The 10,732-nt window shown below is 42.3% G+C and overlaps 1 protein-coding gene across 6 annotated transcripts; it reads right to left on the reverse strand.

Moving 5' to 3' along the window:
* Nucleotides 1-499: 499 nt before the first annotated feature.
* Nucleotides 500-9,144, reverse strand: LOC105991340 (zinc finger protein 717-like). 6 transcript variants are annotated; one of them, XM_013023968.1, is made up of 5 exons: nucleotides 9,086-9,144; nucleotides 5,690-5,816; nucleotides 5,187-5,276; nucleotides 3,901-3,975; nucleotides 500-2,505 (listed from the first exon to the last, which is right to left on the reverse strand). In XM_013023968.1, the coding sequence occupies exons 1-5, from the start codon at nucleotides 9,140-9,142 to the stop codon at nucleotides 1,085-1,087; spliced, it is 1,770 nt and encodes a 589-aa protein (XP_012879422.1). In that variant the 5' UTR covers nucleotides 9,143-9,144; the 3' UTR covers nucleotides 500-1,084. The 6 variants fall into 6 exon arrangements, with proteins under 6 accessions (XP_012879422.1, XP_012879421.1, XP_012879425.1 ...); XM_013023967.1 differs by having other exon boundaries at nucleotides 5,187-5,279; XM_013023971.1 differs by lacking the exon at nucleotides 5,187-5,276.
* Between the last annotated feature and the right edge of the window lie 1,588 nt (nucleotides 9,145-10,732).

The following is a 10,732-nucleotide window of genomic DNA, read 5'->3' on the forward strand; positions in this document are numbered from 1 at the left end:
AAAAATATACTTTACTCTCAATGTCTGAGGAGCTGTCCTTCCTGACGAAAGCATCCCCAAACGTGTTTTTCCTAAGGTGGTCTGTTATTGTTACATAAAAAGGTGACGACACAAATTCCACTCCTCTGTATGTTCTCTACTAACCAAGAAATGATAACATTCCTCCGACCACCCACATTCAAAAACTAACCTGGCCAGACACTGGTGGCTCACATCTGTAATCTCAGCTTCTCAGGAGGCTAAGATCTGAGGATTGCAGTTCAAAGCCAGCCTGGACAAGAAAGTCTATAATACACTCTTATCTCCAATTAACCCCAAAAAGCCAGAAGCAGAGCTGTGGCTTGAGTGGTAGTGTGCTACCCTTGAACAAAAATGCTAGGGACAGCACCCAGGCCCAAGGACCAGCACCCACATGGACGCACGTGTGCACGAGTGCCCACACACACACAAGCTGGCAACAGTAGGCTATTTTGATTATAGTACACAGATCACACATACAATGACTTAATAGAAGTAACTTTATTTCTCATTAAAGTGCAAAGGTAGATTTTAGGATGGCAATGGTGAAATCTATGCTCTCATTCCCTTGATTCAAAGCATGACAGTCTTCTCCCATATGTAGTTCCCAAAACCACCTTGGAGATTATCTGACTCCAGTCCCTAAGGGTTAGAGCCATTATTTCTGAGAAAGGTTTACAAAATAAACTATTGACTACAATTATAAAGGACAGACATCCACAACTTCATTCTCCTAACCAGAGAATCAGGTGGTCATCTATTGTCAGGCCTGGAAGTAATGCCTATTACTTGTGTCCAAATCCTTTAGATAATGTTCAGTTATATATTGTCCCATTTGAGATAACGAGGCTGAGAAATGTGGACTTCAGTGTGTGGCCAAGAGAAGAGAATGGTTTCAGAGAACACACAGCTCATCTCTTCCATGCAGGATTTCCCTGTATAAACTGGGTTTGATGAGAAGACATTTTCTACAAGTTTTCCTACAGAGGGTTTTTCTCCTGTGTGATTCCCCTGATGCTTGCTAAAATTTGACTTATGGTTGAAAGACTTCCTACATTATTTATATTTACAGGGTTTCTGCTTTATGTTGCGTTCTCTGATGCCTGCTGAGGTGTGACTTCTGGCAAAAGGTTTTCCTACATTTATCACATTCATAGGGTTTCTCTCCTGTGTGTGTTCTCTGATGCACAGTAAGGACTGACTTCTGGTAGAAAGATTTCCTACATTTGTTACATTCATAGGGTTTCTCTCCTGTGTGAGTTCTCTGATGCACAGTAAGGTCTGACTTCTGGTAGAAAGACTTCCCACATTCATTACATTCATAGGGTTTTTCTCCTGTATGTGTTCTCTGATGTACAGTAAGTTTTGATTTCTGATAAAAAGTTTTTCTACACTCATTACATTCATAGGGTTTCTCTCCTGTGTGTGTTCTCTGATGCACAGTGAGGTCTGACTTCTTATAGAAGGATTTCCTACAATCATTACATTCATGTGGTTTCTCTCCTGTGTGAGTTCTCTGATGTAAAATAAGATCTGACTTCTGGTTGAAAGACTTTGCACATTTGTTACATTCATAAGGTTTCTCTCCTGTGTGAGTTCGCTGATGCCTGCTGAGATTTGACTTCTGGTTGAAAGATTTTCTACATTCATTACATTCATAGGGTTTCTCTCCTGTGTGAGTTCTCTGATGCACAGTTAGATCTGATTTGCGATAAAAAGATTTGCTACATTCGTTACATTCATGAGGTTTTTCACCTTTGAGAGTTTGAGGTTGTACAGTGAGATTTGACTTCTGACAGAGAGATTGTACACACTTGTTACGCTTGTAGGGCTTCTCCTGTAGATGCTTTCTCTGATGTTTTCTACAGTATGGTTTCTTAAAGGATTTCTCACATTCATTCTCTTCGGTGTGGATGTTCTGATATGTTTTTAGTATAGGTTTTATGTAGAATCTTTTCCCACATGCAGCACATTCTAATGTTTTCCTCCCTACATGAGTTATTTCTTGGACAATGAGAGCAGGCTTGTCATAGTCTTCCCTATATTCATTGTACTTATAGTATGGCTCTCCCAAACAAACCCTCTTCTGTATAAAGAATATGGTCTCTGAGTTTAATACCTTACGTTCTCCACCATATTCAAGATCCTGCTGACCATTTGGACTCTCATGAGGCTTACTAAGATGCTTAGACTGTCTAAGACATTGTTCGACTACATGAGAGGCGCCAGGCTTCTCTCCAGCATGCATCTCATCAGGCTCACTATGGAGAAGCATGTTCTGATGAACAATAAACTCCTCAGTCCTCATCCCTAAGTAGTTCCCATTATTCATTATCAGCTCTGACTTAGGGTTTGAGCTCAAATTAAAAGTTCTTCCTAATCTAACTCTTTCCTCCACTGTGTTGCTGCTGGTGATTACAACTTGCCACAGATGTCTGTCTGGACTGCCCTGGCACATCTCAATCTGGTCATCTACTTGCTGGACATCTGAAATAATTAACAAAAAGGAAGAAAAAACCATAAATGATATCCAAGCATTTTTTAAGGAATAATCATGTAAAGGTAAAGACATTTCTTCCCATCCTACTTGCTAAAGATTTTAAAATAGCAATACTAGAGATTGATTTATTAAAACTATATGTGTTTCTCCCTAATGAGCTAATTAACAAGGTAATATTTTACATGTAAAATCATGTTTTTCCTCTGCCTCAAGATTTTTTTTCCTCTTTTAGTATCAAGGGAAATATTCAGTCAAACACTCATTTACCAACTACAGCTCGAGGGAAATATTCAGTCAAACACTCACTAACTACAGCTCGAGGGAAATATTCAGTCAAACACTCACTTACTAACTACAGCTCGAGGGAAATGTTCAGTCAAACACTCACTTACCAACTACAGCTCTAAGCTAAGTACTTACCATCTGCTATTTGTTTTCCTTGAGTTGTTTTGTTTTGTTTTCTGAACAATTATGAATAATTTATGCTGCTTGTCTTCTCAACCTATAGCTTGGAAAATATAAATATTTTCTAGGATCTAAGACTGTAAGGGTATATAATAAGGTCCTTTGCCTGTTAGGTAAGCAGTAAGAATTTATAATACTTGTTTATATGTTTATATATTTGTTCAGTTCTCATTTCTCCCTCAGAACGACTATAAGGCATCCATGAATATTTTCCTTTTTTGTTGTTTTGGTCAGTCATGGGGCTTAACTCTGGGCCTGGGCACTGTCCCTCAGCTCTTCAGCTCAAGGCTAGCACTCTACCACTTGAGCCACAGCACCACTTCTGGCTTGCTCTGCTCATGTGGTGCTGAGGAATCGAACCCAGGGCCTCATGCATGCAAGGCAAGCACTCTACCACTGGGCCACCTTCCCAGCACTCTATGGGTATTTTCAAGTTGCTACTTTTACATTGTAAACAGAGTATCTTTCAAATTACTATTCTAACACTTCTACCTCTCAGAACCACAGCAAACAAAGGAGACACCAGCCCTGAGTGGCCATCCTCTCTTGTCTAAAAGCTTTGGTTCTGAATGCCAGGCTTTGTGGCAGCTACTTTTGAGAAGCCTTTTTTCTGGATTTTCTGGGCCCAACCTCCCTCCTCAGTTCCCAGTACATGCATGTTCCTAGGTTCCACAGAAAGTAAGGCCTCCTGAACATTTCTCATTTTTTTATTTTGGAATGATTTCCACAAAGAGAAAAGGAAAAATGCCAACTTTAACTCTACTCCCACACAGAATTCAAAATGCCTCCATATGAATTCTTGGTTCACTTAGCCTTGAGACCAAGGACATCTTACTCCTGCTAAGAATAGTTCAACACGGCCGTACTAGCAGGGATCTGCTCTTTTCAACATCCCTGTCCAGGATGCACTGACTCACCTGGGAAATTCTGGTCTGGGGCTCCTCCCACTTGTGGCTCTGCCACAATCACTTCAGGTTTATGAACACAGTGTCCTGTTAATGGGAGCAGTGCAGAAGTTTTACCTGTGCTGGATTCTCTGTGGTGTGAGGATCTCAGACATTCTGGTATACAAGGCTGCTCCTAAACCTATTTTCTCATCAGCTCATGGAAGACCTTCTCTATAAATACCAGCTTTTGATTTTAAATACCAGGTTTAAACTACTGTTTTCCAAAGTCATATACCCAACTGTAATGTATCGTATATATCCACCTATATGTTGTATGTCAAATTTGGAAAAGCATCACCTTAAAATTAAGCTGCCCTTAGGTAAATAATGATCTCCCTAAAACTTATTGCCCTTATTACCACTCTAGTGTAACACCAGATTTTTTCTCTGTCTCATGCAGGAAAAATGGATCTTATCTCATAAATAGACATATTTGGTTTTCTTTCTCAAAATAATGTAACTTCTTTAAAAGAAAATACATTCACTTGACTTATGTTGTTATCCACACAGCCACAAAAGCACCATCACCTGTGAACTACCCAACTAACAAGCTCTGAAAGAATTCATGAAATTTTAATAAATACCTGGTCTTTAAGAATGGAAGGAAAAAGGCAACTGGCACTGGTGGCTCATACCTGTAATCCTAGCTACTCAGGAGGCTTACATCTGAGAGTAACAGCTCAAAGCCAACCAGGTGGGAAAGTATTCAAGATTCTTATCTCAAATTAACAACCCTTCCCCTCTCCAAAAACAAAAACAAAAACAGAAGTGCAGCTGTGATTCGAGTAGTAAAGCACTAGCCTTGAACATAAAAGTTCAGGGACTAGGGCTAGGAATGTGGCTTAGTGGTAAGATGCTTTTCTAACATGTCTGAAGCCCTGGGTTTGATTCCTCAGTACCACATAAACAGAAAAAGCTGGAAGTGGCCTGTGGCTCATGGCAGAGTGCCAGCCTTGAGCACAGAGAGGCTCAGCAACAATGCCCAGGCCCTGAGTTCAAGCTCCAGGACTGGCACAAAAAAAAAAGAAGAAGAAGAAAGTCTAAGAGTCAGAAAGTAATTGGAGTCTTAGTCTTTAAGAAAAATGGGGAAGGTAGATTTACCCAAGAGCAACCATGGAGACTGAATACTACAGATGTCCAATGCATGAGAGCAGCTGTCCCAAGCTGCGGAAGCTGGGACACTGCCAAAAACAGCTCAACATACACACACAGGCTCCGTTCTCCCAAATCTCCCTACTTAGAATGGACTGACTCACCAGCAAAGCTCTGGCCTGAGGGTTCTCCTACCCATGGCTCTGCTCCTTGCTCCAGCTTAATAATCGCCTCAGGTTTGGGAACACAGTGCCCTGTTAATGAGAAATAGTATAGCATTTTGGCCAAACTACTGACTTGACTCCTTGAAGAAGGATATCAGGATGTTTTCAAGAGTTGTGAAACCAGCCAGGCAATGGTGACTCACGCCTGTAATCCTAGATACTCAGGAGGCTGAGATCTGAGGACTGTGGTTCAAAGCCAGACCAGACAGGAAAGTCTGTGAGACTCTCATCTCTAATAAACCACCAGAATACCAGTGGTAGAACACTAACCTTGAGCTAAAGAGATGCAGAATAGCACCCAGGCCCAAAGTTCAAGTCCCATGACCAACAACAAAAAAAGAGTTTTGCAACCATTTAAACTTTTTGTTATATTCCATGGACTGGAATCTTCTATCTAAATATTATTGAACCTGACAAGTGTGAGTTAGTGTGATTTTGCTCACCCAAGGACACCAAGCTGCTGTAGGTCTCCAGCATCACATCCCTGTAAAGGGTCCTTTGAGCATTGTCCAGGTCCTGCCACTCCTCCCAGCTGAAGTCAACAGCCACATCCTCAAATGACACCAATCTCTGCAAAGGGATATTTCAAACATTAGCCCTCAGTCAAGAGAACACCAGGGCTGGGAAAGTGGCTCAGTGGTAAGAGCACACACCTTGAGCTGAAGAGCTGAGGGACAGTGCCCAAGCCCAGAGTTCAGGCCCCACAACCGACATTTTTCTGTATGTGTGCTTAGGTCTTACATAAGACGGTTGGAGCTTACTCTCTTATCTATACAATGGAAGAAATAAAAATCAAGGTAGAAAGATCTGCCTCTGTAGTAATTTGTCAATTACTAAAGTTTCCCTTATAGATCAGTAAATGTCTTTGATGCTAGCAACAGGGACATGATAAAAATTCATTTCTAAGCTGGGTGCTAGTGCTGTGATCCTATATAGGCAGGAGGCTGAGATCTGGGAATCACAGGTTGAAGCCAGCTCAGGAAAGAAAATCCATGAAACTCTTATCTCCAATCTACCATGTAAAGCTAGAAGTGGAGGTATGGACCAAGTGGTAGAGATCTAGCCTTGAGTGAAAAAGCCAAGCAAGAGCATGGGGCCAGAGTAAAAGCTCCAATTCTGGTATTAAACATTTTTTTAATTTAAATTATCTTCTAAGGAGCTAAGGATATGGCATAACATTAACTACAAATTGGCATCTGGAAATAGCATATTGGACTTGTTTAGATATAAGTTCACTAAAAATCAGGGAAATGGGGCTGGGAATGTGGCTTAGTAAGAGTGCTTGCCTAGCACACACGAAAGGTGGGTTCAATTCCTCAGCACCACATCAACAGAAAAGGCCAGAAGTGGCACAGTGACTCAAGTGGTAGAGCTAGCCCTAAGTACAGAGAGGCGCAGGGACAGAGTCTAGACCCTGAGTTCAAGCCCCGGGACTGGCAAAAACAAAAAAACAACTGAAAAGCCCGTTTAAATCTTCTACATAAAAGTGTTCTCATGAACAGCAAGCCCACTCAGGAAATCACAAAGATTATATGTTACAAGAGATCTAGTGCTGGAGGAGAACTGAGCATTGCCCTCACTTTCTCCTTGATGGGACGCCAGGGCTGGTGTAAGAGCCTATAAGGAGGCATGCGTTTGACATGCACAGTGGCAAAAAGCACTAACCACACCTCCTATGCCACTGCACTGTTAAATCAAGAAGAACAGGAACTAAGCAGGCTATCCCTGACAATCGCGCTTCCTCCCATTACTCTTCCTCCACGATCAAGGGTGCTGCTTTAACTTAACTGATGACAGCTACGAAAGCAAGGAACAAATCATGCATCTCAAAGAACTTGCAAAAAAAAAATCCAACAAAATAAAGGACCTATCCAGGTGGCTTACTCCCTGGCACATGCCTATCTTGGGTTCCTTAACTGCAATTTTTGCTCATACTAATTGTGCCTTGCCTGCTCAGGTGCATGCAGAACATCGTCATGGGGAAGATGACACCCATCACCAGTCAGTCTGTCAGTCAGATGCTCCTAGGGGGCACCTGGTCCAGTGTTCCTGGCTGACTACTTCGGCCCCTCTCAGCAGGAAACAGCTCCGGTACCTTCACCCATACTCCCAACCTGTTGCCCCCACTCAATCATTAAACCAAAGAGTTGGGAATGTTAGTCCAATAAGCTTCCTTCCCATAGCTTAGCACACTACCCCCTCCACAGCTTGGCACGCTCCCTTCCTAGGCAGCACTAGGCCCATTTAGTAAAGGCGGTAAATCATCAGCCTCCAGCCCCCTGACCTTGGGACGGCACTTCTATGGGGCAGCTACCACCATAGAAGGCAACAAGAGCCTCTTAAAGTGACCTTCAGATCTGGGCAGCTGCACAGGACCTTTATCTACTACTTGGGCAGCAGCCATCAATCCTAGTCTGCATGATGAAGCCCCTCGTCCTCACGCCCACACCAGAGTCTCTGCCTCCCAGCCCCTTCTAGCCTCAGTAAGTTATAGAGGTCACCTCAGACAATAGCCAGCAGATCTTCTCACTCTTCTCTTGCTGGCCCCTTTACTAGCAATAAACCTTTTCTTTATTCTTTGTATCTGGATGTCTGCGTAGTTTTCTGGCAAAGTCTAAAATACTCCAACTCTACATGCCACATTAGCAGAGCAACAAAAGTACAATCCAGGTGAGTGATGAGGAATGATCTGGCACATATCAGACTTAACTTAGTTCCCACAATAAAAATGTGATGTGTTCATTGTTGTAAGTTCCTAAAGATTAAAATATGTTCATAGGCCCCCTAATACTTCCTCCAAAAATAATAAAGAACTTCTAGCATCACCCACCTCCTATAATATAGCACATAGACAAGAGGGGAATAATATACTTCTTGACTAGATTTGCATTCATGGAATGATATAAGGGAAATGGAGAGAGGCTTAAGAGACAGTCAGAGACAAGAAAAGCAATGTGAAATATGGTCACTGATAGCAGGATACAGAAAAGTAAGAATAAGAAACAGCTAAGTAATTCCAAAAAACAAGGAAGACGATAAAAGAAGTTGGAAAAAGTTTGGTACTAATCTGTTATGCAGAGGGCACAGAGTTTTTGAGTCTCACTACAAATGAAGAATGGCCAACCACCCCTCCATCCCCCCCTGCTTGACAGTACCAGAAAGGCTGACTCCCCATTACACAAAGAGGAAATGTATGTAGTGACGAAAGAAAACCACCTTCAATTCAGTTCTCTGTCAGAGAAAGTATTCTACAAATTCAGACTGAAGATACTTTAAGATAAAGGTAATTCATTAATGGGGGCTGGGAATGTGACTTAGTGGTAGAGTGCTTGCCCAGCATGCATGAAGCCTTGGGTTCGATTCCTCAGTACCACATACACAGAAAAAGCTGGAAGTGGTGCTGTGGTTCAAGTGGTAGAGTGCTAGCCTTGAGCACATTCCCAGACCACAAACTATCTTTTATTTATTCATTTACTCATTTTGGTCAGTTGTAGGGCTTGAACTCTGGGCCTGGCACTGTCCCTGAGCTCTTCAGCTCAAGGCAAGTGCTCTACCACTTTGAGCCACAGCACCACTTCAGATTTTCTGGTGTTTAATTGGAGATGAGTCTCACAGACTTTGCTGTCGGTGCTGGCTTTGAACCGGGATCTTCAGATTTCAGCCTCCTGAGTAGCAAGGATTACAAGTGTGAGCCACCAGTGTCTGGCTCATCTTTATCTTATTTATGAACATTTCCTTAAGGCTGAATCTTAATTTTTAATTTCTCCATTTTAATTCTTAGTTCCACTAAAATTCATAAAATACAATGTAGACCAAACAATAATAATAACACAACTCACCAGAGATCCATTTGATTTTTGTTGTTGTTGGCAATGTATAGATAATTCTGGAAGCATATCTGGGAAAGAAGGCAAATGAAGTACAGTCAGGAAAGAACAAGTGTGGGTTTGTCACAGATTTTCCGGCTCAAAACACTACCTACGAACTGGAAAAGAACAAAAGACTTCCTATAGGAGAAGAACCTTTTATGTCTTCAGTAGAGGCACAGTCCCTGTGAATGGTGTATCAACAGTCCATCTGTTTGGATTACTATTACCTACAAGAACTGATAACAATTAAGGTTCCCTTAAAGAAAAAACTGAGTAATTTAAATTAAATAATATTATGTCTTCATGAAAATTAGTATTACAGAAATACACTTAGGAGTTTATAAATTAATTTCCTATTAATGCAAGAATATTATATGGGATTCCATTGAGTTTTTCCAATACCTCTTTGCCCTGAGTTCAAGCTCTGGGACCCACATCAGAAATAGAGGAGAGGGGAGGGGGAGGAAAAGAAGAGGGGGAGGGGAAAAGAGGAAAAGGCAATGTGGGCAGGTTAATTTTAATTTTTTCTGTATCACAATAAGATTTTTTTTAGTTTACAAAAACAAAATTAATTTATTATAGGCTGTGTCCCAATGCTTGAGATCAGAAATGTGGCAGATGGGAGGGGGGATTGGAATATTTTCACAGACACGACCAGCTAATATCTCCAAAAAAATTTAAATTTCTTTTTTTTGTTTTTTATTGTAAAAATACTGTACAGAGGGGTTATAGTTACATGAGTAAGGTAATGAGTACATTTCCTTCCAAGCACTATTACTTCCTCCTTTTTTCCCCCAATTTCTATAAGTTTCAGATTTCAGAAGTTACTAGAAATAAAATCTCTGTATGTGTAAGAGAGCATGTACTATATTTTATTAAGAATGAAACAAGTATATACAACCTTTCAGACTTCAAGAAATGTAAAATAGGCTCATTGTACCACAGAATGTCATTTTTCAAGAGCTGGTTAATAAAGTGGCACACATCCATGTTAATAATATTTTGAAGTCACAAAAGTCAGAGGAAGTGCTGAGGATAAACGGCCTGCCTGTTTCATGTATTTTAAAGCAATGTTTGTGCTACATTGGCTGCGATTTCCAAAATGAAATCCGTAAGTGAAAAAAAAAAGCTTGAGTAGAAAGTGGCAAAATGGCTAACACTAGCTAACAGGTGTGCGAATCGTGCGGCCGGGCCCAGACCCCTCAGCGGGTCTGTGCTGCTGTTGCCGGTTTCAGGAGGAGCCTCCCGGCTCCGTGCGTTTGAGCGCCCGCCCGCATCCTGACACCGGGCGGGAAGGGATGCGGGCAGGGGGCGGGGCTGGGGCGCGGCCGGGACAGTCACCCCTGCTCCCGCTGAAGCTGGTCCCGTGGTCCTGTGAAACGTGGGGTCGCTATCAGGTAAGGCAGGGGAGGCTGACTGGCTCGTTCCCTTCCTGAGTCCCTAAGGAAGGAGATCCCCGTCAAACTCTGCCGTGCTTCCTGAACTCCAAAGCGGGGAGGCCGGCACGGAGTCACAGGCCCCGTGGAGCTATCGACGCGGGTGCAGAAGGGCCCAGAAACGAGCGCAGGAGGGACGACGCGGGGCCTCCAGCACGGCTGCCCGGAGCCCAGACGGGCC

This window comes from Dipodomys ordii, unplaced genomic scaffold, assembly GCF_000151885.1.
Source record: "Dipodomys ordii isolate 6190 unplaced genomic scaffold, Dord_2.0 Scaffold71, whole genome shotgun sequence".
Lineage (NCBI taxonomy): Eukaryota > Metazoa > Chordata > Mammalia > Rodentia > Heteromyidae > Dipodomys > Dipodomys ordii.

Bases quoted from the DNA above. Each gene is read 5' to 3' on its own strand.
- LOC105991340 (XM_013023967.1), bottom strand. From the start codon at position 9,142: ATGCTTCCAGAATTATCTATACATTGCCAACAACAACAAAAATCAAAT. The intron at 3,976-5,186 runs GTGAGTCAGTCC...TCCCATTAACAG, and splicing joins CTCAGGCCAGAGCTTTGCTG to GACACTGTGTTCATAAACCT. The intron at 2,506-3,900 runs GTGAGTCAGTGC...TAATTATTTCAG, and splicing joins CCCAGACCAGAATTTCCCAG to ATGTCCAGCAAGTAGATGAC.